The 26,179-nt window shown below is 40.9% G+C and overlaps 2 protein-coding genes and 1 pseudogene across 13 annotated transcripts in view; 1 reads left to right on the forward strand and 2 right to left on the reverse strand.

The window, feature by feature from the left end:
- Positions 1-20,905, forward strand: part of LOC102509320 (phosphatidylinositol 3,4,5-trisphosphate 3-phosphatase TPTE2) — a 90,867-nt gene extending 69,962 nt beyond the window's left edge. For 9 of the 11 annotated variants that reach the window (XM_014554980.2, XM_032496243.1, XM_014554981.2 and 6 more), the window contains 10 exons: positions 4,600-4,660; positions 5,427-5,508; positions 5,612-5,700; positions 8,584-8,645; positions 10,157-10,237; positions 12,944-13,049; positions 13,954-14,045; positions 17,581-17,673; positions 18,995-19,065; positions 20,619-20,905. In XM_014554980.2, the coding sequence (XP_014410466.1) occupies positions 4,600-4,660; positions 5,427-5,508; positions 5,612-5,700; positions 8,584-8,645; positions 10,157-10,237; positions 12,944-13,049; positions 13,954-14,045; positions 17,581-17,673; positions 18,995-19,065; positions 20,619-20,727 (846 nt within the window). In that variant the 3' untranslated portion in view covers positions 20,728-20,905. Of the gene's footprint in view, positions 1-4,599; positions 4,661-5,426; positions 5,509-5,611; positions 5,701-8,583; positions 8,646-10,156; positions 10,238-12,943; positions 13,050-13,953; positions 14,046-17,580; positions 17,674-18,994; positions 19,066-20,618 lie in introns of those variants that run through there. The other 2 variants (XM_032496247.1, XM_032496246.1) reach the window with 2 other exon arrangements.
- On the reverse strand, positions 218-1,170 carry LOC116668548 (annotated as a pseudogene).
- SLC25A15 (solute carrier family 25 member 15) overlaps positions 10,763-26,179 on the reverse strand; it is a 31,760-nt gene continuing 16,343 nt past the window's right edge. Inside the window, exons 7-8 of one of the 2 annotated variants that reach the window (XM_032496249.1) lie at positions 22,230-25,267; positions 10,763-19,501 (exon numbers count right to left, since the gene is read on the reverse strand). In XM_032496249.1, the coding sequence (XP_032352140.1) occupies positions 25,143-25,267 (125 nt within the window). In that variant the 3' untranslated portion in view covers positions 10,763-19,501; positions 22,230-25,142. Of the gene's footprint in view, positions 25,268-26,179 lie in introns of both variants that reach the window. The other variant, XM_032496248.1, reaches the window with a different exon arrangement.

A 26,179-nucleotide genomic window follows, 5' to 3' on the forward strand; every position in this document is an offset into this window, starting at 1 on the left:
ATAAACACATATATATTACATATAAATATATATTATTCTAGGGGAGCAAATTTTGTATTTTTCTGTTTTTGTGAGAGATGAACATATGTAATTTATATACTATAACTAATATATGACTACCATGAAACCCTTTAATTCACATGGTAAATTTTGAAACTATGACCAAAATTTGAAAACTGCCAGAGCTGTCAGAAAAAGACAAGACAAAATCTTTCTTGCATCTGTATAAACTAAAGGTGATATTCTCCAAAAGAATTAAGAATTGTAATTACTACCCCTTTCACTTTAAAAACTACTTGATTACGTAAAAATTTCACGTGGTGTAAACCAGAACTGAATGTGAAATACTGCGTGTTCAGTGTTTCTAACAGCCTTTCCATCAGTTCAGCGGTGACTGCTGCGGTTTCCTTGTCAGTGTCTGTGGATGATTCTGAAGGAAACTCTCCGTGCCGACTGGTATTGGTTCCTCCTGATTCTTCTGTTTCATGGCAGTCAGGATCCTACTAGCAGGGCCTTTCACCATCTTCAGGAGATTCCTCCATTTGATTTTTCCTCAGAAGTCTCTTCATTCATGGTTAAGGGATCATCAGATTCTTTTTCTTGATTGTTTTTTTCTGGAATCATTTCTGTAGATGCTGTTAAAGATTCTCTTCCTCTCCATTCTCTTCTGTACGGTGCTGCCTGATACAACTACCTTCTTTGTCTTTATTCTTAGATGGAGGCGGTTCTTCTGTTTCTTCTGCCATAACTGAAGATATTTCACTAGAAGTTGTTTGGCCATCTCTCTGACTTCACTTTCTTTGTCAAACTTGAGATTTTTAACCTCCTACCCCTCAGCTTCTACAGCATCTAATTTAGATGTTTATTTTTTATACAGCTCACTGAGAAACCTTCTGATCGAGATGTCAGAGAGTCACTGTGATTTTTGTCATCATGGTTTAAGTTTGTAAGGACTCTTTGCTGACTGTGATCTCAGGAAAACCATTTCTTTCTCTCTTTGTTTTTTCCCCTCTCCTCTCTCCCTCTTTTCCTTCCATCCTTCATTCTGTCTCTCTTATTATATAAGTTTCAGGTGCTCAGCACTATGATTCAACATCTGTGTACAATACAAAGTGATCACCACTGTAAGTCTAGTTGCCTTCCATCACCATACAGTTGACCCTCTTTACCCATTTCACCCACACTTCAAATCCCTTTCCCTCTGGTAACCACTAATCTGTTCTCTTTATCTTCCAGTTTGGTCTTGTTTTCTTTTGTTTGCTTTCTTTTTTCAGATTCCACGTGTGAGTGAAATCATACAGTGTTTGTCTTTCTCTGTGTGACAGCTTCATGTAGCATAATATTTTCAAGGTCCATCCATGTTGTTGCAAATGGCAGGATTTCATTCCTTTATGGTTGAGTAGTGTTCCATTGTGTGTGTGTGTGTGTGTGTGTGTGTGTGTGTGTGTATCACATCTTCTTTCTTTATCTGACAGTGCACATTTAGGTTGTTTCCATATCTTGGCTACTGTTAACAATGCTGCAATCAATATAGGGGTGTGTGTATCTTTTGGAATTAGTGTTTTTGTGTGTGTTCTTTGGCTATGTACCCAGAAGTGGAGTAGCTGGGTCATATGCTAGTCCTATTCATAATTTTGGGAGAGAATCTCCATTCTGTTTTCCATAGTGGCTGCTCTAATTTACAGTCCTACAAACAGTGTTTGAGTGTTCCCTTTCCTCCACATCCTTTCCAACACTTGTTATTTCTTGTCTAGCAGGTATGAGGTAACATTGTGGGTTTGACTTACATTTCTCTAGTAGTTAGTGATGCTGAACATCTTTTCATGTGCCGGCTGGCCATCTGTAAGTAATAGTAAATCTTCAGAACTTGTGTATAAATCCTCCAAATTTGTACTTATTTTATTTTTTACCTTTTAAAACAATGTGTTATTAGATTTTTCTGTACGAGGATTTGGATTTCAAGATTCAGAATGAATATGTTATCTTGCTACCTATTTTTCATTTTCATTTTTAAATGATATTTTAATATTCATTTTGGATTAAAATATATGTGGTAAAGTTGTTGTATTTTATAATTATATGTGGTAAAATGCACAAGAGTATAGCTTGAGATTTGGCAAATTTATATACCCATGTTACACTGTAGTCAAAATGTTGACTATTTCCAGCATCCTAGGAAGTTGACTGGTGCTCCAGACAATCCTCCTGTCAAGCAGAAGGAGCACTGTTTTAATCTCTACCCTATGGGCTAGTTTTGTCAATTCTTGAAACGGATACAAGTGAACACAAGGCATCTGCTTCTTGTATCTGGCTAATTTTGCTCAATATATTATTTGCAGAGTCATCTATATTTTTGTATATATCAGTAGTTTGTTCCTTTTATTGCTGGCATACATTTTATCGTATGTGTATATCACAACCTTGCTTATTTCTCCTATTGATGGACCTTGTCTTGTTTCTAACATTTTGCCCTTAAGAATAAAGCACCAAGGTGTGGGAGGAGGGGCAAAATAGGTGAAGGGGATGACGGATTGGGAGCATTAATGGACTCATTCTATCTTATTCCAAGGCAGGGAAATGTTTTTCAGCATGCAAAAAAATTACAGGCAATAACTAATACATACTCAGAGATCTGGGCAGTTATATAAAATCCATTTATAAATTTTTATTTTAAAAAGGCCTTGAAAATGAGGATCTGAGCCATATCTTGCCCAGGTGAGACTATTTATAAGATATCACAATTTTACCACTCCCTTGGCCAATTTTGAAAAAATTTCTGAACCACTAGTTCACGTGGAAACTACATTATCTCTTCCACAGTGAAAACAGTTATGGAGTAATTCGACCAGGGTTCATTGGATGGATTGTAGCACCTCAGGGCAGCCATCTCAAAATTGCCAGACTCCATCTTTATGAACAAAGCACCCCTCGATTACCAGTATTGCTTTTCAGTAGGTTGAGCTGATAACTGTGAGTTAACTCTAAGTTGTCTAAAGGAAGCCAGTTTTCTTTTGTAGATTTGGTGGTGATAAATACCAATTTGACAATTCATATTAGCTGGGGTGTTTTCTTAAAAAGGCCCAAACTTCATTTAGAATGTGAACCCGAGCAAAGACATCACTCTTGGCTCCTGGATGGTCTCTGGACCATGTAGACTGAGTGGTTTCTATCGGTTATTATGCTCTTATCTCCTTGGAATATTGGCAAAGTTCTAAGTCATTGATCTCTTTACCATTTTTAATCAGCATATCTGAGGAAGAAATAAATCCTCTGTTTTCATAAAATCCATAAATCATGAATCACCTCAAAAACATATCTGCTGCCTGTATTAGCATTCACTCATCTTTTGTCAGCATGCTGGTTCACGCCTAAGGTGTTAGTTCAGCTAAGGCTGGTCAGCCTGAGAACTGGGCAGTGGAGCTGCCTCCGTGGTTGTGTGTTTAGTGATCACACTACATCTGGCACAGAGAATGCCTTTGTCGTTTTTATGTTAAGAGGCATCCACAAACTATGTTAAATCAAGGTTGACTAAAGGGTGCGATATTCAGTTCTGGCCACGGTTGACTCCTGACATAAATGCTAAACAGTCCTGTGGTTCCCCTTTATTCTTAAGAGGGAAGAAAGTTGCAGGGTTATATTTTGAACATCATTGAATAGTAATAGAGCAAACACTAGAATTTCAAGCAAGCACTGTGGTGGAAGTTTGATCTCTGTGGCTACCACATGCCAGTAAGGAGGGTGAACCTTCACCTCCAAATCAAGGAACGTGCTAAGATAGACAATGGGCCTCTGTTTTCTCAATATTAAGCCAGGAAACATTGCTCTGAGGGTACTACACTAATCAAGTTTTGAACTTTTTTACAGTTATGTTTGTTGTTATAGACACACTTGCACATGTATGTGTTTCAGATGGATAAGTTGGCTGGAAATATTGTTGTATCAGTATGGTGATATTAATTGTACTTTAATAACCACTATTTGTTTCTCATTTTTAAAATTATGCATGTACACATGTGTGTGTACACATATACACACATGCATGCATTTATATTCATTTTGGAATGTAAGAAAACGTAGATGAGCCAAGAAAGTCTCTGCATTGCCACCAGTTATCTGAAATGTAATATAATGTCTTTATCATTTTCTCTTATGTGTACACATGTACAATCATGCCATACCTTTTTTGCATTTATTTATTTAAATGGTGCTTGGGTAACTTGTAACATCCAGATCATTATCTAAAAGGTGTATCTATTCAGAATCAGATCCAGGTAAGAACCACATATTACTGTGAATTAGCGATTTGAGACAAATTTTCTTAAAGCTTGTTAAGCCTCTAATTTCCCTCTCTGGTAGCTTTAAACAATGTGTGTTTATAGTCGAGACTAATCAGAGTCGTCAGGGACAACTTTGGGGGGCTATTTGAAGGTTAGATATGACTTGGACTGTGTGTATCCTTCTAGTCCCTGAATCACCCCTAAAAGGTGCTAAGTGAGGGACAAGTGAATAAAAGGTAGTAACCATTTTAGGTGACTCCTAGGAAATGGCTTGTGTTGGTGCCACGTGGACATATGTAAGGTATGTGTCAATCTTTTGTAGGAAGTCATGCGGTTCCTGGATACGAAGCATGCAAACCACTACCAAGTCTACAATCTTTGCAGTATGTACATGACTAGACATTTTGCTACGATAGATAGAAAACAGATCACTGCATATAAGAAGATGATTCTGTTTTCACATTTTATTTAATCATAAGTATTGTTGGTTGCCCCAGCCCTACTTGGTAGGAAAAGATAACCCAACAGCACAAATAAAGTGCCCTGTGAGGGAGGCAGGGGACTGGAGGAGGAGGCATTTTAGCAGGAGTCGGCTCTAGTGGTAGCAGGTTTAGGAGAATATTTCTGTTTTTCCTGCCAACTTGTGTTTTGAAGACAAGACAGTTCGACAAATGCATTCTCTAACCCGCTAGGAATGAGTGTAAGGCGACTAGGGCCCTATGTGGGAAAAACAATAAAACCCTGTAGAAAACAGATTACATCCCAGCTTGCTACTCTCGTAATTTTTTTTTTCTCTTTCTGAATATTAAATGGACATTTTCAGGCTGCAGGCCTTTCGGTTGGCCACATTTGCTTCTGCTCTGTGTAACCTTATGCTAATGTAACAAGTAGTCTGGTAGAAAATTACAAGTCAGGCTTAGTAAACAAACCGAGATAATGTGGGCTTAACTTCCTCAAGATAGACAAACCACTACTATACTTACGTTTTTAAGACCCTTCTGTTTCTTTTGGAGCAGCAGGAGCCAATCAGAAAGCTCCTTTCAAAGATAGATAAAGAATTTCTAATAGAAAAGTATAACCTAATCATAACTTGATCACTTACTATGTTTGTTAAGATTAGAGATATGACCTACGCATCGTGTATTTCAGGTGAAAAAGCTTATGACCCCGAGTACTTCCATCACAGGGTCCGTCAGTACATGATTGATGACCACAATGTCCCCTCTCTGATGTAAGTGTGATGCCGGGTTGGCCGTCAGAAGAGGGCTAAATAAGCTGGGCTTGATTTTGGGGGACGGATTTTAATTCAGCTAAAACTCTTACCTTTGAATCAGTGAGATGTTGGCGTTCTCCAGGGACGTAGAAAAGTGGATGGCGCAAGACGAGGAAAACATCATAGTGGTTCACTGTAAGGGGGGCAAAGGTAAAAACGTTTTTCTGTTTAATTTCTTTTTCTAAAGAAATTTGAAAAATGTATTAAAGTGTGTGAACAAGATACATACTTCGGTTAACTGGTATTAATCATTGTTAACATCTTATACTATTAGCTTCAAGACTGAAGGAAGGGAAAGAAGTGGGGAGGAAGGGAAGAAAGAGTAAAGAAGGGAGGAATAGATAAACAAGATTATACTGTTTAGCACAGGGAAATATATACAAGATCTTATGATAGCTCACAGAGAAAAAAATGTGACAATGGATATATGTATGTTCATGTATAACTGAAAAATTGTGCTCTACACTGGAATTTGACACAACATTGTAAAATGATTATAAATCAATAAAAAATGTTAAAAAAAAAAAAAAAAAGAAGAAGGGAGGAAAGCAGGAAGAGGAGAACTAAGGAAGGTTGAGTGTGATTTCTCTTGTTTATTTTCAAATGTCCTGGCATCAGATTGTTTAAAACATCATCTAATACTAATGTCTACAGTGGGTTCCCTTTTTCATTCCTTACATTACTTTCTTGGCATCTTCTTTCTTTTTTCTTTTGATTAGTCTCATTTGGGATTTATTAATTTAATTAATCCTTTCAAAGAACCCAATTTTTTGGCTTTACTGATTTTCTCTGATATTTGTTTTCTATTTCATCAATTACTAGATATCTTTAGTGTTTCCTTCTTTCCACTTTCTTTGGTTTAATTTGTTGTTCTCCTAACTTCTTGAGGTGGATGATTAAGTCATAGATTTTCAGCCTTTCTCTTTTCTCTTTAGCACTTAAGGCTACAAATCTCCCTCTAAGAATTGCTTTAGCTTCATCCAAGTATTTATATGTAGTATTTTCATTATTGTTTAGTTCAAAATATTTTCTAATTTTCATTGTGCTTGTTTCTTTGACTCATGGGTTATATAGAAGTATATTTTCTTATTTTTGAACATAGGATTTTTTTTATTATTTTCTAGTTATTGATTCTGGTTGTATTGTATTGTGGTCAGAGAACATATGTATTTTTTTTCAGTTCTTTGAAATTTGTTTAGACTTGCTTTATGGCCCAGAATTTGGTCAGTTTTATCTGTGCACTTGGAAGTGTATGGTGCATTGTGGTGAATAGTGTTCCATATGTGTCCATTAGGTTGTTTGTTAATTGTTTTATTCAAATCTTCTGTATCCTTACTGACATTTTATTTTGGTTTGATCGAATTTTTACAGTATAATTTCTTCCTCCCCACTATTAACTTGGAAGTCATACACTCTTTTTATACTCCTTTGGTAATTACTCTAAAAATTTCAACCTGCATTCTTCTAGCTATCAATTTTTTAAAATGTTGACCTTGTCTCTAGCAATCTTCCTCAACTCTCTCATTAGTGTTACCAGTTAGCTTATAGATTTACTTGGATTTTTCTAGTCTGCAAATAATGAGCTCAGTGGTAGAGTGCATGCCTGGCCTTTCCAAGAAATAACTCCAGTGGAGGGACTCACACTTAAAAAGCTAAAACCTTTGTCCAACATCAAAAGTTTAGCAAACGAATATATATTTATGTTTTAAGTTGAAATACTGAAGACAAATATAAATCATTTTTAAAATTTTTATTTATTTTTGTTGGGGAGGTAATTAGGTTTATTTATTTACTTATTTAATGGAGGTACTGGGGATTGAACCCAGGACCTTGTGCATGGCTGGGCATGCGCTCTACCACCGAGCTATCCCCTCCCCTCAAGTATAAATGGTTGGAATGATTCCTTGAATACCTGACTTGACTGGATGAGAGAGCATCTACTATATCTGTGGTTGTACTTCTCCACAGCCACCAGGAAGTGAATCAGCAAAAGTTTCTTTCAAATGGGAAAATATTAGGGTTATAAAGACCCAGAGATGTTGTCTAAAATTGAAATGTTCACAGTCTATACAACTGAGAGCTAGATTGTTAATGGTCAGTAGCCTTTTCTAACAAGAAGTTTTTATTGATCACAGCACAGGATGGTACAAAGTCCTCTTTGGAAGTACTTGTCTTAGTGGTTTTCAAACTACAGTTTGCAAAATAAATTTAGGTTCATTTTTTTTTAAAGGATAGAATAGAAAATAGAGTGTATTTCAAGTTAAAAGGATTGGTTTGGAATTACATAAAATGAGTTCAGCCTGTACTGGCTAAGACAAAAGCTGCAGATCATTGTGGAAATAAAAGAAGCAACATACTTTTAAAACTCAAATTTTTGTGTGGCAGAACAAAAATATAAAGTGGAATAAAACATGGGACTTTGAGGATGAAATGGCATGAAATCAAGTTTGCTTTAAAATGCTCCAGGAGTGAGGGAAGGGGAGAGGGAGGGAGAGAGGGAAGAGAAGAAAAATTAAACAAGTATAGTAATTAATATGACATTGAATCTGGAAAACAGGAATATGGGGGTTCATTGTACTGTTCTTCCTGCTTTCATATTTCTTATAACACACTGAAACTCTCAAATGGAAGAAATAATAGGTATTTTGCCAGGGCTAGACGGTGTTTTGCATTCTGTCCATGTTTTATAGTTTCTCTTACTGACATCAGTAGAAAAGGGGGATGTGGCACTAGCCCTTCCCTGGTGAGCATCTCTTCAGCTGTAGAGCCCTAGAGCTGACTGCCGCTGTCTGCTCCTGCAGGCGCAGGGCTCCTGATCCGGAGCAACATGCGCGTGCCCATTCAGGCACACAGTCAGCACCGCATTCCAGGTGGAGCCTCAGGGTCAGGAAACAGCTTTGGCTATCTCTGAATATTTTGAACTAGCACTTTTAGGGTGAAAGAAAAATCAGTCCAACATGAACTGTATTTCTGAGAGTAGTAGTATCCTCAGGACTACCATGAACTATGGTCCTGAACTAACTTCTTTTCTAGGAAGAACTGGGACCATGATTTGTGCCTACCTGCTTGCCAGTGAACGATTTACAACTGCGGAGGTATGGAAGATGCTGCCACAGACTCTGTCTTAGGCTGATTGAATTTGCCAGCTTTGCAGCCTCACTGGGAGGATGCAAGATGATTCCCTGTGTCATGGTACTTGGTGAAATTGTAATCGGAGAGGCGGTTATTTGGAAGCTGGGTTTTGATATTTTCCTGTTTAGCTGGTGCTAGTGAGTAACTGACCTAAGTGTCTCTTCCTCTGGGCCAGGACCGAGGGGTGAGGTCAGCGAGACACTCATCTCAGACACAAGATGTAAGGGAATGCCCCAACTCTCAGTAATTAAGATAATAATTTTCTAATGCAATATTTTTTAAAACCAAAATTAATGCCCAAAGATCCATCATGGATACAATACCAACATTTTAAATAAAGACAGGACCCAGTAGAGGCAGGGGCAGTGTGAAAGGAGTAAGGTCGAATTATGCAAGTGCAAAAAGCCTCAGCGTCCAGGAAGCTTGACTTGCCTCCCCTGGTCGCAGGCCTGCTCTCACTCCCACCGGCTGTAGGCCTTCCTCCTTCCTCACAAGAGCGACATGAAGACTGGTTAGGGAAATTTTCTAAGGACCCTGCACATCCTTGGAAGTGCTAGTAGGTAAAAGGCATCCTTTTCCAACTCGGAACAAAGTCTCTCCGGGATGTTACTATCTTTCCATAGTCAGTATCTGTGGGGCCGGTGCCCTCTGGAAGTTTCTGAGAAGACAGGAAGGGCTGCTTCTCCTTCGTAAAGCAGGGTTCTCACCCTTTTGTCTGCTGTGATCTTGCTGAGAAGCTCCCACTTGGAGGGCACACTCCCCGCAGCTCTGCTCCTCCCTCCACCTGCGGCCCGGAGAAGAGAGGCTGGGGTTCTGCCCAGGGCCCAGCGCTCTGATGCCACCGCTGGCTTTCTTCCCATTTGAGACCCACAGCCTAGGAAAAGGGACGTTCTCAGACAAACTGTGGGTCGCAATCTCTTAGTGAGTTGTGAAATCAACTCATTGACTTGCGACCAGCACTTTTAAAATAAAATGGAATAGATTAGAATAGAAAACATCAAAAGGTAAGTACTGTTTTGTGAAGCTTTTGTTTTAGTTGTGTGTGTATATGTGTTGGTATCTCCCAGGTTTATGAATGTGGATTGTAGCTTTAAAAACAAGTTTGAAAGCCGCTGGTCTGGAGCCCAAGACCAGTGCTCCAGGCCTGGGCCAGCTCTGACAGGCTGCTTACATCTCCAATGACAGGTCACTTGGTTTTCTTTTGGTCTCAGTTGTTTTCATTTGTAAAATGGAAAAATGGGAAGAAGGACCAGATGATCTCTGAGGTCTCCCCAGCTCTGAAATTCCACGTCTTTATGACCGTTTGAATGAGGGCAGGCCTCGATGTGACTCTGTTAACTCTGTTATGTTGGGTAGCCTCTGCCCTGAGACCACTGACTTAAGGAAATGACGCGTCCTTAGGAGCTTTAAGAATGCCTTATTCGGGAAAGGAAAGTGCAGATGACCCATGATCGGACTGTCCCCTTTTCTGCAGGACAGTCTGTGTTATTTTGGAGAACGACGAACAGATAAATCCACCAGCAACAAATATCAGGGAGTAGAGACTCCTTCTCAGGTAAGTTTTCTTTTTCAAAAGGGGGGGTGCTCCGGGGAATTAGGCGACGATTGGTGCCTATCACCTAGTTTCCCTGTAGCCTGTCCTCCTTGGGTGCCCGTGCCAGGCCGTGGTCCCTCCAGAGGCCACGAGCCCTGCACCCAGCGTTGCTTGTGCTTTGCCAGCACCGAGTTCTCCCCAGAGCACCCTGCTTCCTATTTTATATTGGCTACTGTTTGCAGAGTTCAGGAGCTGACTCCCTTCCCAAAGCAGGAAGGGCCAGTTCCAAAGGATCCAGACCCCTGAAGATTACCTAAAGTCGCCATCCTTTTATTTTCCTGTGAAGAGGAACTGAGTCTTTCACGAGCCCCCTTAGGGCAACTCAGCTCTTGCAGAACATCACAAGCGTGTGTGTATATACACACATGTGCGAGTGGGGAGGAGGAGAGAGGCAGACAGAAAGAAGGTGGGAGGGGGCTGTATTTTGAAAGAGGAAAGGAAAAAAGTAACATTTTTCAAAAACCTATTATACACTAGACACTATTGTACTTTTACGTATTTTTAATACTCAGACAATCCACGTGAAATATATGCTATTGCCCTATTTTTTTCCTTTTGAAAACATTTTGTTACAGGCTTTTTCAAACATAAAAAGGCAAGATAGTCGTACATTAAACCCCCTTGCAGTCATCACACGGCTTCAGCGACCGTTTCATCACGTAGCCAGCCACGTTTCATCCCTTCCCTCCCCGCCTCCTCACGCACACCCACGCGCCACGTTTTCTCTAAACCCAGATTTGAAGGAAATCCCAGACATCAGATCATTTTATCCCGCAAGTATCCCACCAAAAAACCCCCCCAAAAAACAAAAAACCTTAAAACCATTTACATATCTAAAAATGTTAGACCTTAATATCAAATATATAGTCCTTATTTTTATTTCCATAATTATCTTAAAATCTTTAAAATTTAGTTTGTTTCAATCAGGATCCAAACAAGGGTGCACATTTCATTGGGTTGCTATGTCTCTTTGTCTCTTTTTGTTGATAAGTTTCCCATTTCTCTTTTATTCCTTGTAATTTATTTACTGTAGAAACCGGGGCATTTATCCTATAGAATTTACAACATTCTAGACTTTGGTGAATCATGCTAAAAGTTTTGCATTCATTACCTCATTTAATGTTCTCAGTAATTCAGTGAGTGGGCACCATTATGATTCCCATTCTACAGAATGGGAAATTGAGGCTCAGAGAAATTAACTTTTTGAACCAAGAACTCAAATCCAGATCTATCAAACTTTGAAGCCTGTTATTTCCCATCCTGTGAACAGATTCTCACCTCTTGCCTTTTCTATGTTGCCCCTCACACCAAAGTGAGGGGGGGTTGGGAATTCTTAAGTAAACGTGGGTAGGGCTGTGAATGGACGTTTTCTTTGAGTTAAGTGATGGGAGCTGAATAGACACCCTCGGCTTCGTTAGCAGAACACTGTTAACTGCCGGCTCAGGACATTTAATTTGGGGTAAAAGAATTCAGCCTTATCCACTGATATTTTTCTGCCACACCCAACCAAAAAAAGAAGGAAAAAAGACAGCCCCAGGCCGTAGGCTAAAAGCAACACGTGAACTACTGAAGCCCAGCTCTCATCATGCCTTTTCATGCTCAAAATCCACACTGGCTTCCCACTGCCAATGGCAACAAACATGCTGGAAGCTAGCACTCAAGATCTTCTACAATTTGGAGGCAGGAGCTCTTGCAAGTAGCTCTTCCCCGTTTCCTCAGTGGTCACGCGCAGCTTCTCTAACTTGAGTTCAGACGTGGCACACCCTAGGCTACAGCTGAGTCTGTTCTGATTCACTGGGCTAGCGATGTGGGGACTAGGCCCCATGACAGGGTTCCCTCCTTGCGGGGCGGTGATGCTCAGGTACCAGGCCCGCCTGGTCCTGCACTGTTGTGGGCCGTTCTACACACTGCATTTCATCCGCCCCTGAGTTAAGAACGTGCCAGGGCTTTCTCTTAATTGGCCCTTTCCGATGGAGAGTATGGTAGTTAATTTCACTAACACTTTCCAGTGGGTGGGGAAGGGTTGGTGGCTATTTAACTCCCCATTGATTCAGTACCAAAACTCTTCAGCTTTTAGAAAAAGATTCAAGGAGAGCCCTTTGAGTGGCTTGGCATAGGAGAAGGACTAGGCTAAGAGAATCCCCAGGGCTTCCTTGTGGAAGTAGAATTGGGGAAATGGAAGGTGAGGCTGTGCTAGCTGGCTGGGACAAGAGAAGGCTGCGCACGATGTGCTGCTGGCCTCTGGAGGTCTCCCCTTGAGTTGTCACATGTTCCTTCTCCCATGCAGGGGAGGCCATTCTCCACCAAACACAAACCTTCCTTTGACTCAGTCACGGCCAAGCTTCTCCCCTCAGACCCACCTGTCTCACAGTCGCGCTTAACTGCATCCTGCTGTGATGTCATCGTCTGTTGCTTTCAATCCCAGCAGCCTCTGAACAGCACCTGGCTCCTCACTTGTTACTTCCCCGGGGCTCTTATCTCAGTCTTTTTTCCTAAGGTATATATTCCATTGTGAGGCAACATATGGTTGTGAGGCCAAAATGCCTCGTTATGTAAATAGCCCCTGATAAATGTTTCCTTAATCTATTCCTCTCCTTAAGAAAACTCAGGAATGCTGACTACAGACTCTTCACCTCCACTTAAATTGAGACTTCTCTCGTTTTGCAGAGTAGATTTGTTGGCTATTTTGCGAAGGTGAAAAATACCTACAACTTGCATCTTCCTCCAAGGAAAATACTCAAGATAAACAAGTTTGTGATTTATTCAATTCACGGTAAGTGCTCTATGGAGAACTGGAGAACTGGGCAGGAGGGTCGATGTTCTTACCGTTCCAGACGGTTTTCCCAGGGTCCTGTACTCTCTCCCTCCACCAGGCTGTGGATGTGATGTGACTGATTTGGCAGGATGCCATTCTATTTTTTAAAATAAACTTGATACCAAGTTTTGGATAGTTCTATTCCAGGTGTTAGTAAATTCTATTCAATAATGTGGTGTTAGAACAAACTTAAATGAAAGCAAACATAATAGAGAACAATCGAGAATGGTCAATGACTTGATTAGAATACTTGTTTTAGTTCTGTACCTTTAGTTCTGTGCATATTTAAGTGAAATATGCAAGGCTGGAAGGAGAGCAACAAAAATTAACTGAATGCTTGAGAAACCAGCCCTTTAAGGAAATACTAAAGTAAATGGGTCAGTTGAAAAAAAAGAGGGGAAGAAACCAATTGTAAATATATACTGAACATAGCGGGAATGTTTGGTTATGGCTGTACTATATTTTCATAAAGACTGTAAAAGGAACTGGACTAGGGCAAGAGGCATTTAGACTATTCAATATTAAGGAACATCATGACTAGAAGTCTGAAGAAAGCAACGTATCAGCAAGAAAGGTTACAAGTCGCCTAATTTTTTTTTTCTAGAAAGGTAAAGCCATGAGTTTCTAAGTCTTAAAAACTGAACTGTGTCTTTCTTTCCTCCAGCCTTATAAATTCTGCTTTAGGGGACAGGATTGGACTTAAAGACTTGTCTTTCAAAGACAAAATCCATGCAAGATCCAGATGATTCAATATTGATGCATTGTTAGCTGGGATAACTTTTTCTCTTTTTAATCCATATTGTTAATTTGTGAGACATTTTGATCTTTGCTCTAACCAGCCTAACTTTTTAATTTCATTCAGGCGTTGGAAAAGGTGATGGAAGTGATCTAGAAGTACAAATAATGATGAAACGAAAGACTGTCTTTTTCTGTTCAGCCTCCAGATACTGTAAGGTAAGAGAAAGTATGTGAACTGAACATTCTGGTGTTTGTTTTAAATCCCGATGTCAACTCAGCATATTGACCTCCCCAGACCATTGCTCCCCACAGGGAGAGGCCATGTTGCTCTCTGGTACCATCCAACGTGGTGAGCCTGGATTTGGATTCAAGTCAAGAGCTAAATTAAATTCATTGTTCAAAAATAGTTTTCAGGGCATTTTCCAGAATACATTTTCAGTTCAGAGGGGTGCTTTGCCTTCACTTTTCTACCAATGCCAAGCATGTTCCCCGAAATCTATCTGAGTTTTAAATTCATAAATCTGGTCACTTTTAGCCCTATTCTCTTCTTCTTGATCATTTTATTATATGGCACTGATTCTGAAATCTTAATATGCCTGAAAATAACCAGAGACTTGTAAACATTCAGGTTCCTAGGTTGTACCCCAAAAGTGTGATTCAGGAAGTCTGGAATGGGGTTCAGGAATCTCTAGACTTAGCAATGTCTTCTTAAAGTCAGGGCTTCCCTTTTTTATTTTCTGCCTGGATGAGCTGTTCATTGCTGTAAGTGGGATGTTAAAATCTCTTACTATTATTGTATTGCTGTCTGTTACTATTAGCTTTACATATTGAGGTACTTCTGTGTTGGGTGCGTAAACGTCTTCAAGTGCTATATATCCTCTGGCTGGATTCTTTTATTACTATGTTAATGTTTTTTCGTCTTTTGTTACAGCCTTTGTTTTTTAAATTTTTTAATTCTTTTGGATGTTTTTAAAGTATCGTTGATGTCCAATATTATGTTACAGGTGTACAACATAGTGAGTCACAATTTTTAAAGGTTATATTTCATTTATAGTTATTACAAAATATTGGTTATAGTCCCTGTATTGTTCAATATATCTCTGTAGCTTATTTCATATGTAAGTTTGTACCTCTTTGTCCCCTACCCGTCTTGCCCCACTCTATTACCTCTCCTTGTTGGTAAGTACTAGTTTGTTTTCTATATGAGTCTTTCTTTTCTGCTATATTCACTAATTTTATGTTTTAGATTTCACATGTAAGTGATAGGAAACAGTATTTTTCTCTTATTTCTCTTAGCACAATACCTCCAAGTCCATCCACATTGTTGCAAATGGCAAATTTTCATTTTTTATGGCTGTTTAGTACTCCGTTGTGTATACCACACCTTCTTGATCCATTTGTCTGTTAATGGACATTAGGTTGCTTCTTTATCTTGGCCACCGTAAGTAATGCTTCTGTGAACACTGGAGTGCATGTATCTTTTCCAGTTAGTGTCTTTGGTTTAGTGGTGATGACTTCCTTTAGATTTTGTTTGTCAGGGAAACTCTCTCCTTCAATTGTGAACAGTAACCTTGCCAGATAAGAGTATTCGTGGTTGTGTTTTTGCTCTTAGTACTTCGACTATTTTGTGCCACTCCCACATCCCCTGTAAAGTTTCTGCTGAAAAATCAGCTGATAGTCTTGTGTGGGTGTAACTAGTTCTCTTTCTGTGCTTTTGCATCTGATATGCTGTTGCTCCCATCTCATGTGTTATTCATTTCACTTACTGTGTTTTTCAGCTCTGGTTGTTTCATTTTTATATTTTATACCTCTTTGTTGAGGTTGTCCCTGTGGTCGCTCTTCTCCCAACTTTGGTGGGCATCTTTATGGGCATTACTTTGAGTACTTTTTCAGGTAGGTTACTTATGTCCACATTGTGTAGTTCTTTTTCTAAGGTTTTGTCTTGTTCTATCATTCGGAACATAGTCCTCTGCCTCCTCATTTTCCCTAACTCCCTGTGTTTGTTTCTGTGTATTAGGTAGAGCTGGTCTGGAAAAAGTAGCCTTATGCAGGTTTCCTTTGGGACCCAGAAGAGCAATCCCCACTGGTCAGCAGAGCCAGGGCTGTTGTCCTTTTGGGTGCATGGCCCTCCTGTTGGAGTGGCACCACAGCTGCTTTAGGTGCACGAGTGGCTGGGCCTGGACCCCAAGCTTGCCGGCTCCTTTGTGGGCAGGGCTGGCGCACCACAGCAGTTGCAGGCTCAGTTGAGTGAGCTGCCCCCCCCCCGGGGTGGAAGCTGCTTTAGGGGGACAGGCGGTGGTAGTGGGGGCCAGACCCAGTTGAGAACTCCTGCTGGGTGTGTCAGGATAGGAGTCGCTTTGGAGGGGTGCCAGCTGGGGCCTGGCAAGCAGTGTTCAGATGTTCAAAATGGCCCATCAGTGCTGGGCCAGCGAGGTGGAGGGAGAATTTCTTAAATGCCTGCCCCTCTGGCACTCACCCTCAAGTTAATGAATCTACTTCACGTGTGGCCTGAGCACTTTTCAGATGGCTGCTCCTGCCCCAGGACTTGAAGTGAGTTTGTGCCCATGCTGTTTAAGAGTGAAGTCTTGGTTTCCTGCAGCCTTTTGGCTCTCCCGGACACAAGCCCTGCTGGTTTTCAACCAGGGGTTCATCTTCCCAGTGCAGATGTGGGGTGTCTGATGTGGAGTTCCCACCCCACTACTCCTTAGGGAGAAGTTCCGTTTTTGTGATATCTCCTCCTGCTTGTGGGGAGCCACACTGGGAGTGTGGGTCCTGATTAGACCACATCCCTGGCCCTCCGACCTGTCTCACTGTTTTTCCTTCATATCCTTAGTTGTAGAAGAGCTGTTCTGCTCGTCTTTAGGTCATTCTCAGAGAGGTGTTCTTTAGGTAGTGGTAGTGTTGGCGTGTCCTTGGGAGCAGGTGAGTATGGCATCTTCCCAGCTCCACATCGTGATCCCGCCTCGGTCCTCCTCTTCATCTGTACAGATCCTTCCATGCCCAACTCAGTTTCTGCCTCCTTGGTGAGACCTTCTCATTCTACACCTCAATCTACCTCGCTGGAGCACACAACAGCACTCTTAGTCTCCATCATACAGCCTGACACGTAATAATACACCATTCTGCTATTGCTCTTGATGTGTTTAACCCCCGGAAGCATCAGTTGCATCTGCACTTTCTTTTCTATTTTTCACAGGGTCTACCGTGGACTCTTCTCATTGTGGGTACCATTATCATAGAACAGTAGATCAATAACAAAGACATACTCAGTATAGCTTCAAAGTCATTCATTCTAGAGACTTGACCTATCTTTGGTCACTCCATCCATCAATCTGCTATGGTCAAGGCCTATGATCCCATCAGAAAATAGTTTTGAGAAAACGTGACCAATCATGCTTTGCTTTTTGAATGTGGTTGCCAGCTTTAAAACTGAGCTGCCTACAGATTCCTAACATAAAAATCAGATGACGCATTCAACAGTAATGGCTTCTTGGTTAAAGTCTAAATTGAATAATCTTGCTTTTTAATAGTGCCCCACCATAACCCTCAACCACGCTGACTTTTTAAAAAGGTAAATAAAAGTATTGCAACTTTACAGAAATAATGATTAATATTTATACATGGAGTGATTAGGCTATAAGACCAAGAGTACTTGGTAAGTATAAGAAGCCTCAGTAAGTGAACAGGGACTTCACTGTTATCTCATTATCAGCTAGGTTAATAGTTCTGAATTCCGTGTGTTTGTTCACAGATAGTTCATGACGCTGAATCAAACAGAGTAATAATTAATATATTCAACTCTCCACTTCTGTATGATGAGGTAAAAGTGAGGTTTCTCTCTTCGGTGAGTAACCAAGTGGTAACCTATGCTGTTCTTCTTGTCTGGTCTTTTGAATGATTCTGGTTTGGCATTTCCTTTGCTACAGTTCCCAACAAGGGAGATGACAGATGTCAACCCCTAGCCAGGGAGGGGGAGAAAACCAAGTCACATCTGTAACAAAATTTTTAAAAAGAAGAGCATATGTAATTAAACATCTTTTATGGCTCATTTGGGTTTTTTTCCCCTAAGTTCTACACAATTTACATGTATTAATTTTCAGATAAGAAAAATACAAAAACCAGAATGTTTAAAAAAAAAAAAAAGTATGTGTTCCTACATTGCGGTGACCACATTTTTGTTTTGTGTCTTTAAAACACATTGCTCCCCACAATTCAGAAAACACTTTGAGGGAGATTTTTGCTTTCCTCTCAATTGATATATAATTCATTTTAAATAGTATATTTAATCCAATATTTTCCTTATGAAAAATAAGAATGTCTGCCATTGTCATCACTCTGAATATCATGAGGGTATAATTTACATTGACCTGTCCTAAAATGTATGCCTGAGTATTATTCTGTATGCAGCACATTTCTAAGCCTCAAATCGTTTCATTTTCCTATTAAGTCATCAGTCAGAACTGCCAACAAGTAACTGTGTTGGTCAACGTAAAGCGTATTTGCTGTGCCCTCCTTCATCCCCTGCTTGCTCCCTGTTGGAGAACTTATTACGTTTGAAGTGGTAAACGTGTTGAAGCCAGTGACCTGGGTAGTTCCATGTTGGATGGGTTACCCCTTGAATAATGGAGCCAGTCTGAACTGCCCTCATCAGTGTTTTTCTAAGCAGAAGCGCTGGTGTAAGGGGCACTAGCCAAGAGGGTGCTGGTAATATCTGGCCTTTGTGATTTTTAAGGGCCATGAGGTAAAAGCACTTTAAGAAATTGTAGGTACTTCTATAATCAGTAATGGTTAACCATCCAGTATAGCTATGGATACTACATTGGGGCATGAATAGGTCCTTAGTATCATCTGTTTAGCGCTATCCAAATCAGATTAAAAGACCAGTGTCTAACTTTATGAATACCTATCATAGAAGAAATACGTTTTCTTAAAAATTTTTGCTAGACAGGGCAAGAGGAAGGAATAGCAATCTCTCAAAGCCTCCTCCTTGATGTCTTGAGTGTAATGCTATAAACTGTAAATGCTGCATTTTCAATAGCTACTGGTATTTGGTGAACATACAAATGAATAAAGGAAGCAATTTTAATCCCTTTGGAATGATTAGTTCTTGGTATCAATTTTACTGTGAAAAATAACCTTTTTTTTTTAAACCATGTCTTTTTTAGGCTCTTCCTCGGTACTATGACAACTGTCCCTTTTACTTTTGGTTCCATACATCTTTCATACAAGAGAACAGGTACGACTATGATCTAATCCAGTAGAAACAGCCTAATCCCCCATGTCTTTGTAACGCATAATGGAAAGCCTTTTGCAGACTGCCATAAACTCAATTTATAGAAACAAAAAAAAATCCTCAAGATACCAATCTTCACTGCCTTGCTTATCGCGATCTGGTTTTTAAAATATGGTTATTCTTGAGACCCACTGTTGCATTATCCTCAAGGCCCATGCCATGGGACTGCACTATACATTAAAACACACTATAATCAGATCTTGAGTGTGGTAATAAATCCCTCCCATGGAAGTTTAATGTGAGTCTGCTCAGTACCTTGAATACGGCAGGTCCTCAGTGTGTGCTGATTTACTGATAACTAACATCAAATTCTATCCCAAAGTAAGGCATCGTCCAGGGAGGCTTCAGTTAGTTTAGAAGCTGATTGACACATTTATATCTAGGGCAGAAGTTGTAAGACACAGTAAGTATCAATGAAGACAGCTTTGAAAATCATTAATAGTCTCTCATTTAAAATGATTCTAAAAACTGAGTAATTTTTTTTAAAGTAATTATTTGAAAAATTTCCCAAAGAACTTCTACCATATCTGGAAACTCACTCCTAAATCTACAAGTTCCCCACTTTGAGTATTTGTTCTGTGGTGCTGAAAAGTTGAGATGATTTTTAGCACCATACCATTCAATACAAAAGGAAAAATATTCCAAAAATCATACAGGTGAGTTTTTGAAGTGGCTGTGATTGTATGTGGCGTATATATAATAGTTCTCATGACATACAATACTAGCCTTTTCTTAAAGTGTGAACTTCACCTAATTCCACCTCAAGTCCAGAAAGGCAACAGTGAACTGAACAGCTGGTCCACACACCTATAATGCACACACTGTTAGTGGATTTTGACAGAGTGAACTTTGAATTTGAAGGAACGTTTTTACCAGTTTTCTCCCTAAATGTATACAAACTTTGACTCAGTCCGAGCAAAGTCCCTCAAATAGATAATGGGGTGAAACTTCATTTGGTGCTACACCTTCCTCAAAAGTGGTCCTTGCTAAAGGACAGCTTTTTATTTTTTCCTTTTAAAACACTGTTCATATATTGGAGGGGCAACAAACTAGATCACATTTCTCATTCTTATGGTTTATAAAGATTTAGCTTTTACAAATTTACCGTACTACTTGGCAAAGTTGTTTCTGTTAGTTACGGAGACTGTTAATTTGCCCCAAATGCCAACTTCATCATTTAAAAGGCACTCATTTTGTTACTGGGTTTTAATATACATCTAGTCTGCTGTCACATATAGAAATTAAACCCAGATGTTAATTCCTTAAAAGGCAATATTAAAAGAATCAGTAGCACACTGTTACTGAAGGTTATGACATTCCGTGTCTTAATAGAGAAAGTGGGAGAGCTGGCTCTTAGAAAGCTAACCAGACACCAAGAAGGGGCTGAGACTAAAGGTGACCAGCAAGGCTATTTTTTTTTTTTTTTTAATTCTAACAAGGGTATCCAGCAGGGCTTTCCTGTTAGCCCTAAAATGTAATTTTTTTTTCTATTCTAGGTTATATCTTTCAAGAAATGAACTGGATAATCCTCACAAACCAAAAACATGGAAAATTTATCGTTCAGATTTTGCAGTCGAGGTGTATTTTGATGAAGTTAAGTTGTAGTTACAACCAGCAGTATCTGATTAAGTGTAGTCCCCTCTTCTAGGATAGAATTCTAGGATAGAATCATAGTCTTCCCAATCCTTTCTACATATTTATAGCTTTTAAACCTGTTTCCTTACTGATATATTTATGTAATGTACATGTTCTTGATACGTCTATTAAATATATATACAAAGAATGTTAGCGGCTGTATCTTTTTTGAAGGAACGTACACATTGTTATACAGAGTTTTCATCTGTATGGAGATAAATTTGAAACAGTACACAGAACCATCAGTTATCACTTTTAAGAACTCAAAATTTTCATATAAAAATTGAGATATTTAAAAAATTAATTTCCCCCAATACTTTGGGTTTACTTCATTCGCTTATATTTTTTGGACAAGTATGTATCCCCTGCTTTGTTTCACATTTATAATTTCAGATATTAGACCGGCAATTTCTAACTCCTTCCTCTACTTGACTTCCAAACTGTTAAGCATCAGAACGGCAGCAAAGACTGTTTTAAAACCCGGAGGAATGTTCACACCTGCAGCCTCCCACCCTCAACACACGTTTTTCTCTTGCTCGCCAAGCACTACACAAAGCTTAGCAAGCTTCCTTGAATTACACACACAACTTCGGGGAGGTCAGAGAATCTTGGTAAACATGAAGGATAAAGACTCTTCCGGACCTTCTGCTTTTGTGTAACATCACAAGTGAAATCAAAGGAATTATTTCCACAGAGGAATCTAGCTTTTAAACCCCACCACCCCTGCTCCAAACCAGCTTCACCTAAGCTTGGGAAACTCTGCAATAAGGTCACCCTTTCACATAGACACTGGTTAGTCCTGTGCCCACAGGGAATCATTTTCTCTTTGGTTCCAGATGCCATTTTATTCTAAATGCCTTTGCTGCCACTGTATCTTAAGGCCATAATTGGCCTTGAAAATAGTTCTATGTTGCCTTTCTTAGAATTATCCTTGTTTGAGTGATTTTCCTGTCATTGGCAAGGCTCGCAACAATCAAGCCCATGAAAGGTAGCAACCAGTGAGAACCGGTGCCTCTGCTAAAACACAGAATACTCATTCCTGAGAAACCTTGCATTTTGCAAAAAGCACATGTTAACAAAATGGTTTTGCGGGGAAACAGTTTGGGGCAGGACACTCCCACTAAGCATCGTAACAACACACTAACAAAACACTTGCCGCTCAGGTTGGCAGCGCCAGAAGGTCTGGAGGAGGCATTTTTTTAAGGGGAACTAGAGCGATATTTTACAGAGAAGGGCTGGCAGGTGCCAACCTGGCAGAGACGGGTAGAGAGCTCCCAGCTGCCACCGTGCTGGCATGCAAAGCCAGGCAGGTATTTTTCTCTCCTGCAAAAGCTGACAGATGGTCCCAGCTGCCAGTGCAGCAGCCCAGCTGAAGGCATTTTGCTTTTCTCACAGAAGTTATCATTCTACTCCCCCTAACGTGATTCCCCTTGGAGGAAAAGATCGTGGAGGAGCATGCTTTCAAAACTTACAGAAACGTGTTCCTTTAAAATTCATGCAGCAATAATCCGTGGAGGGCAGATCAACGGGCCGGCTTAGGTAAATGGGGAAAAAAAAAAAACTTCACTGGCTTGGTGAGGAGTTAAGATCTTAATACTGGCAACTTTTAAGAATCTTGTTTTAAATAAAGATGACAACTGAGATTTCTCTTCCCTGGCCCTCCAAGATGCATCAAAATTTCTGGCAATTATGAGTCGTCACACCTTTCTGCTTTTGCTCATAAAAAGAACTTACTCAGGGCCTCCTATGTGGTTGCTTTCCTGGAGCCCAATATGAATAATTCATTGAACAACTTAAGAAACCTACATTGTAATCTATCAAAACGATACTGGTTTTCTTGAATAGAATTTACTAACACCTGGAATAGAACTATCCAAAACTTGGTATCAAGTTTATTTTAAAAAATAGAATGGCATCCTGCCAAATCAGTCACATCACATCCACAGCCTGGTGGAGGGAGAGAGTAATTCTAGCCGGCCAATTTTTGTAACTGCCATGTATTCTTATCAATTTAATAGCTATTTTACATCAGGAATCTTGCTGACAAAAAATGCTTGTTACAAAAAAACCGCCACCTCAAAATATTACCATGCATGACTCTTGAACATTCCTGGACAATTGGTTCTTAGCACGTATGCAAAGTACCTAAACAAAGCAAATCATATGTAGTCAAATATTTGGCAAATAATTTAGTGACAGAACACAAGAATTTCTTTAAACACAATATTTCAAGTTACTGTTTTTGTCTGGAGTACAAATCTGAAGTGGTACAAACTGTACCCAAATATTGAATCATTAAGCAAATAGAAGGAAAAAAACCCAAAACCTACGACTTAAGTTTCCATTCCTTACTCCCACTCATTTGTACTTGCCTCAGACTGTTTCTGCTGAAGATATTCGGTTAAATCTTTACAGGACAACACGTGAGAAAATCTAATGCCAAAAGGGCCCACATGACAGGGGCCCCTGGCCTCTGAAGCAGGTTATCTCCAGCTGGAAGCCAGTCCCACATTTGCTTCAATCTAGAGCTGTTCAGAGGAAGCACCACTTAGCAGCTACTGACCATTTAAGTATGGAGAAAAGTAAGGTAGAAAGATGGTTTTCTTTTCGAGGAAAGGCAGCGGGAAGACCAGGCACGGCTCTGAAGCACACGGGGCACAGCCCCGGCACGCCCCCCCCCCCCACCTCCAACAATGTCTGCAGCGCCCTGCCCGCCAGCATCTTGCCCTCCTGACCCTCTTGCTCCTGCCATGTGGCGGAGTCACCAGCAGTTTCAAGGGGAAAGGGAAGCTTGCAGAAACCAGAGATTTCACACAAGGCCTCCGTCCTGCTGACAGGGACAGACGCACTGGGATGGACTAGTCACAGGCCAGCCCGCTTGCTTCAGCCATGCAGGCTGCCTGAGAACGCTTTATCAGAGAGTCCTCGGTGGTCTCGGAGCAGCAGAGCAAGGAGGTTTGCTTTAGTGCTGACCAGGGCCCTCCTACACCAGACGGCCGAACGACTGCCCATCCCAAGTCTGCGGGGATCAGAGGAACGGGGCCTGTTGTTACCAGCGCATTCATACGGCAGAGCTGGAGACAGTTACTTCTCTTTCATCGCTTTAAACAGTCACACCCCATAAACCACGACACTGAGATTCACTGATGGCCAGTCCCCAACGTCAAAGGCTCTAACACTGTAAGAGCCTGGCGAGGAGGGGTCAGGGGTCCTGGGACAAACTTCAGCCTGGGTCAGCCCTGACACCACTCATGTGGAGCGCAAGCACTACGCTCTGTCCGGTTCCGACCGAGAGGAGAGGACTTTGCCCACGAGCACTGTCACTCCACCCCCAGACAGGCAGGGAGCCTGGGCCTCTCCTGGCTTTGCCACTCTGCTCCCTGGAAATTCTATTTCTGATTGGTGGAGCCAAGGAGGGCATGGTCCCAAGCGGCTCAACAGCCCAGAGGTGGTCCAGCGGAATACTCTGGAATCCCACCCAGGCCAAGACCCAGAGGCAGTAGCTGGAGGCGGCTGTCAGCCACAGGGTCTTCACAAAGCACAGCACCACCGGCCCCTCCCCTCAGCCCCTTCAAGCTCCAGCCCAGCAGAGGGAGCTCCCTGGGAGAGGAGAAGCTGGCCAGTGAGGGCCACGCTGCTTCCCAGAGGCCTGCAGCTCTAGGCCACACCCAGTAATAGTCTGAGTGTGGGATGTGACCCCACCTAGACAATGAATGGCACAGTTTTCATAGGAGAGCATCTTGGGAAAACCCAGGACGCTTACCTGAAACTTAAGGTTGCGGAAGCCACACCAGGATGCAGGTATATTCTCCTCTGTAAAATGTAGATGGCTGTCTTAAGTTTTCAAGCACCACAGGAAAACTTCTTTAAAACTTTAACCACTTAATATAGTGTCCACACGAGGCAGATTTTAAAAGAGATCCTACATCTAGAATGGACTAAGCAACCATTTGTAACCATCCTTATGAAACACGGTTACCTCTGGGCTTTTCTGGTGAGATCTGAGATGAAACACAGAACCAAATTGGGCATCACTCACAACATACAACCATCCAAACTGCATGTACACGTACAGGTTTTTGCAAAAGCCCTGATACAACTATAGTTAGCCTTTCAGGTTAGGTACCTAGGGCCAGCGGCCCACCCTATATGTCCCACCGAGGACAAGAGCAGCAGTTTTTCTATTTCAATACAATGATGGGGAGAAATTACATGATGTAAAATACTCTCCTATAAAGGTTAAGATTTAAGGTATAAGAATGGAAGACAAAAAAAAAGTTCCCGTGAAATCAAAGCAATTCCACATTGGTCTTGTACTCCAGGAAACCCTGAGATGGACTATAGTCCTCAGCACTTGTCCTTGGCTCCAGGTTCACCACAGCACCTCAGTAGGCTTCGAACTGGCTCATCATCAACTTCCTGCTGTATTCATAGGCCAAAAATAGCGCCCCATTGGCAGGGAACGCGCGAATCATGGTAGGTTTCAGTCCAGAATATAAGGCCGTTATTCCTGGAAAACAAAAGGGTAATCAAAGACTGAGACTCACCCTCCTTGGAAATTTCCCATGAAACCATACAGCATAGATATTTTTACATTAACAAATCCAAACAATAGTGCTAAAAACCAACAGTGATGGAACAGGTTTCCCTGGGCTAATGGAACTGAATAGACTAGTGGAAGCCAGGACAAATGTCAGGTTTCCCAGCAAAGCTGGCGAGGCTCAGGTAATACACACCGGTGCTGTGCCAGGTGAACTCCTGGGAGATGGAGCAGGCAGAGGGGAGCCTCACATAGGAAGACAGAAGGCAACCACAGAGCCACAGGGGGCAGCAGTTCTGCAGCTTCCCCTGAGGGTGAGGACTTCGAGGCAGGCCAGCAGGAAGGGCACTGAAGTCAGAGACCTGTTTCTAGTATTAGCACTGCCCAAGGTGATTCTGAAGATCCAATCGGATAAGGGAGGGGCAAGTACTTTGTGAAACTAAAGTGTTATGCAAATTTAAAAGGCATTACTATTAATAATATACAAGATACCTGTGCTGTACTTGGGACTAAATCAGTTTCTGCATCCTGCTACTGTGCTCGCTCAAAATCAAGACCAACAAGTGCACAGCCCAAGTTTTAAGATGTCTAGTGGATGCTGGGCAGACAGATCTTTACTCACTAGTGGCATAAAATTGGCTTTATTCAGCAGTCGCTTAGTGCATTTCGAATTCCAGAAGTCTTAGCATTAAGGATGGACGTTTTTTAAATTTCTTTGTCATTCCGTTAGAGATCCTGTCCTGACGCTATTATGTAAAACAAGTGGTACTAACTTCAAAACATCTGTCCTCTTAGACAAAGTTTGTATTCTAAAAATTCCCTCCAGGCCATTTAGAAAAAAGAATCCTGGCCCCAACCCCCGGGGGTTGGGAATCAGAATGT

This window comes from Camelus ferus, chromosome 14 (genome assembly GCF_009834535.1).
Source record: "Camelus ferus isolate YT-003-E chromosome 14, BCGSAC_Cfer_1.0, whole genome shotgun sequence".
In the NCBI taxonomy this organism is placed as follows: domain Eukaryota; kingdom Metazoa; phylum Chordata; class Mammalia; order Artiodactyla; family Camelidae; genus Camelus; species Camelus ferus.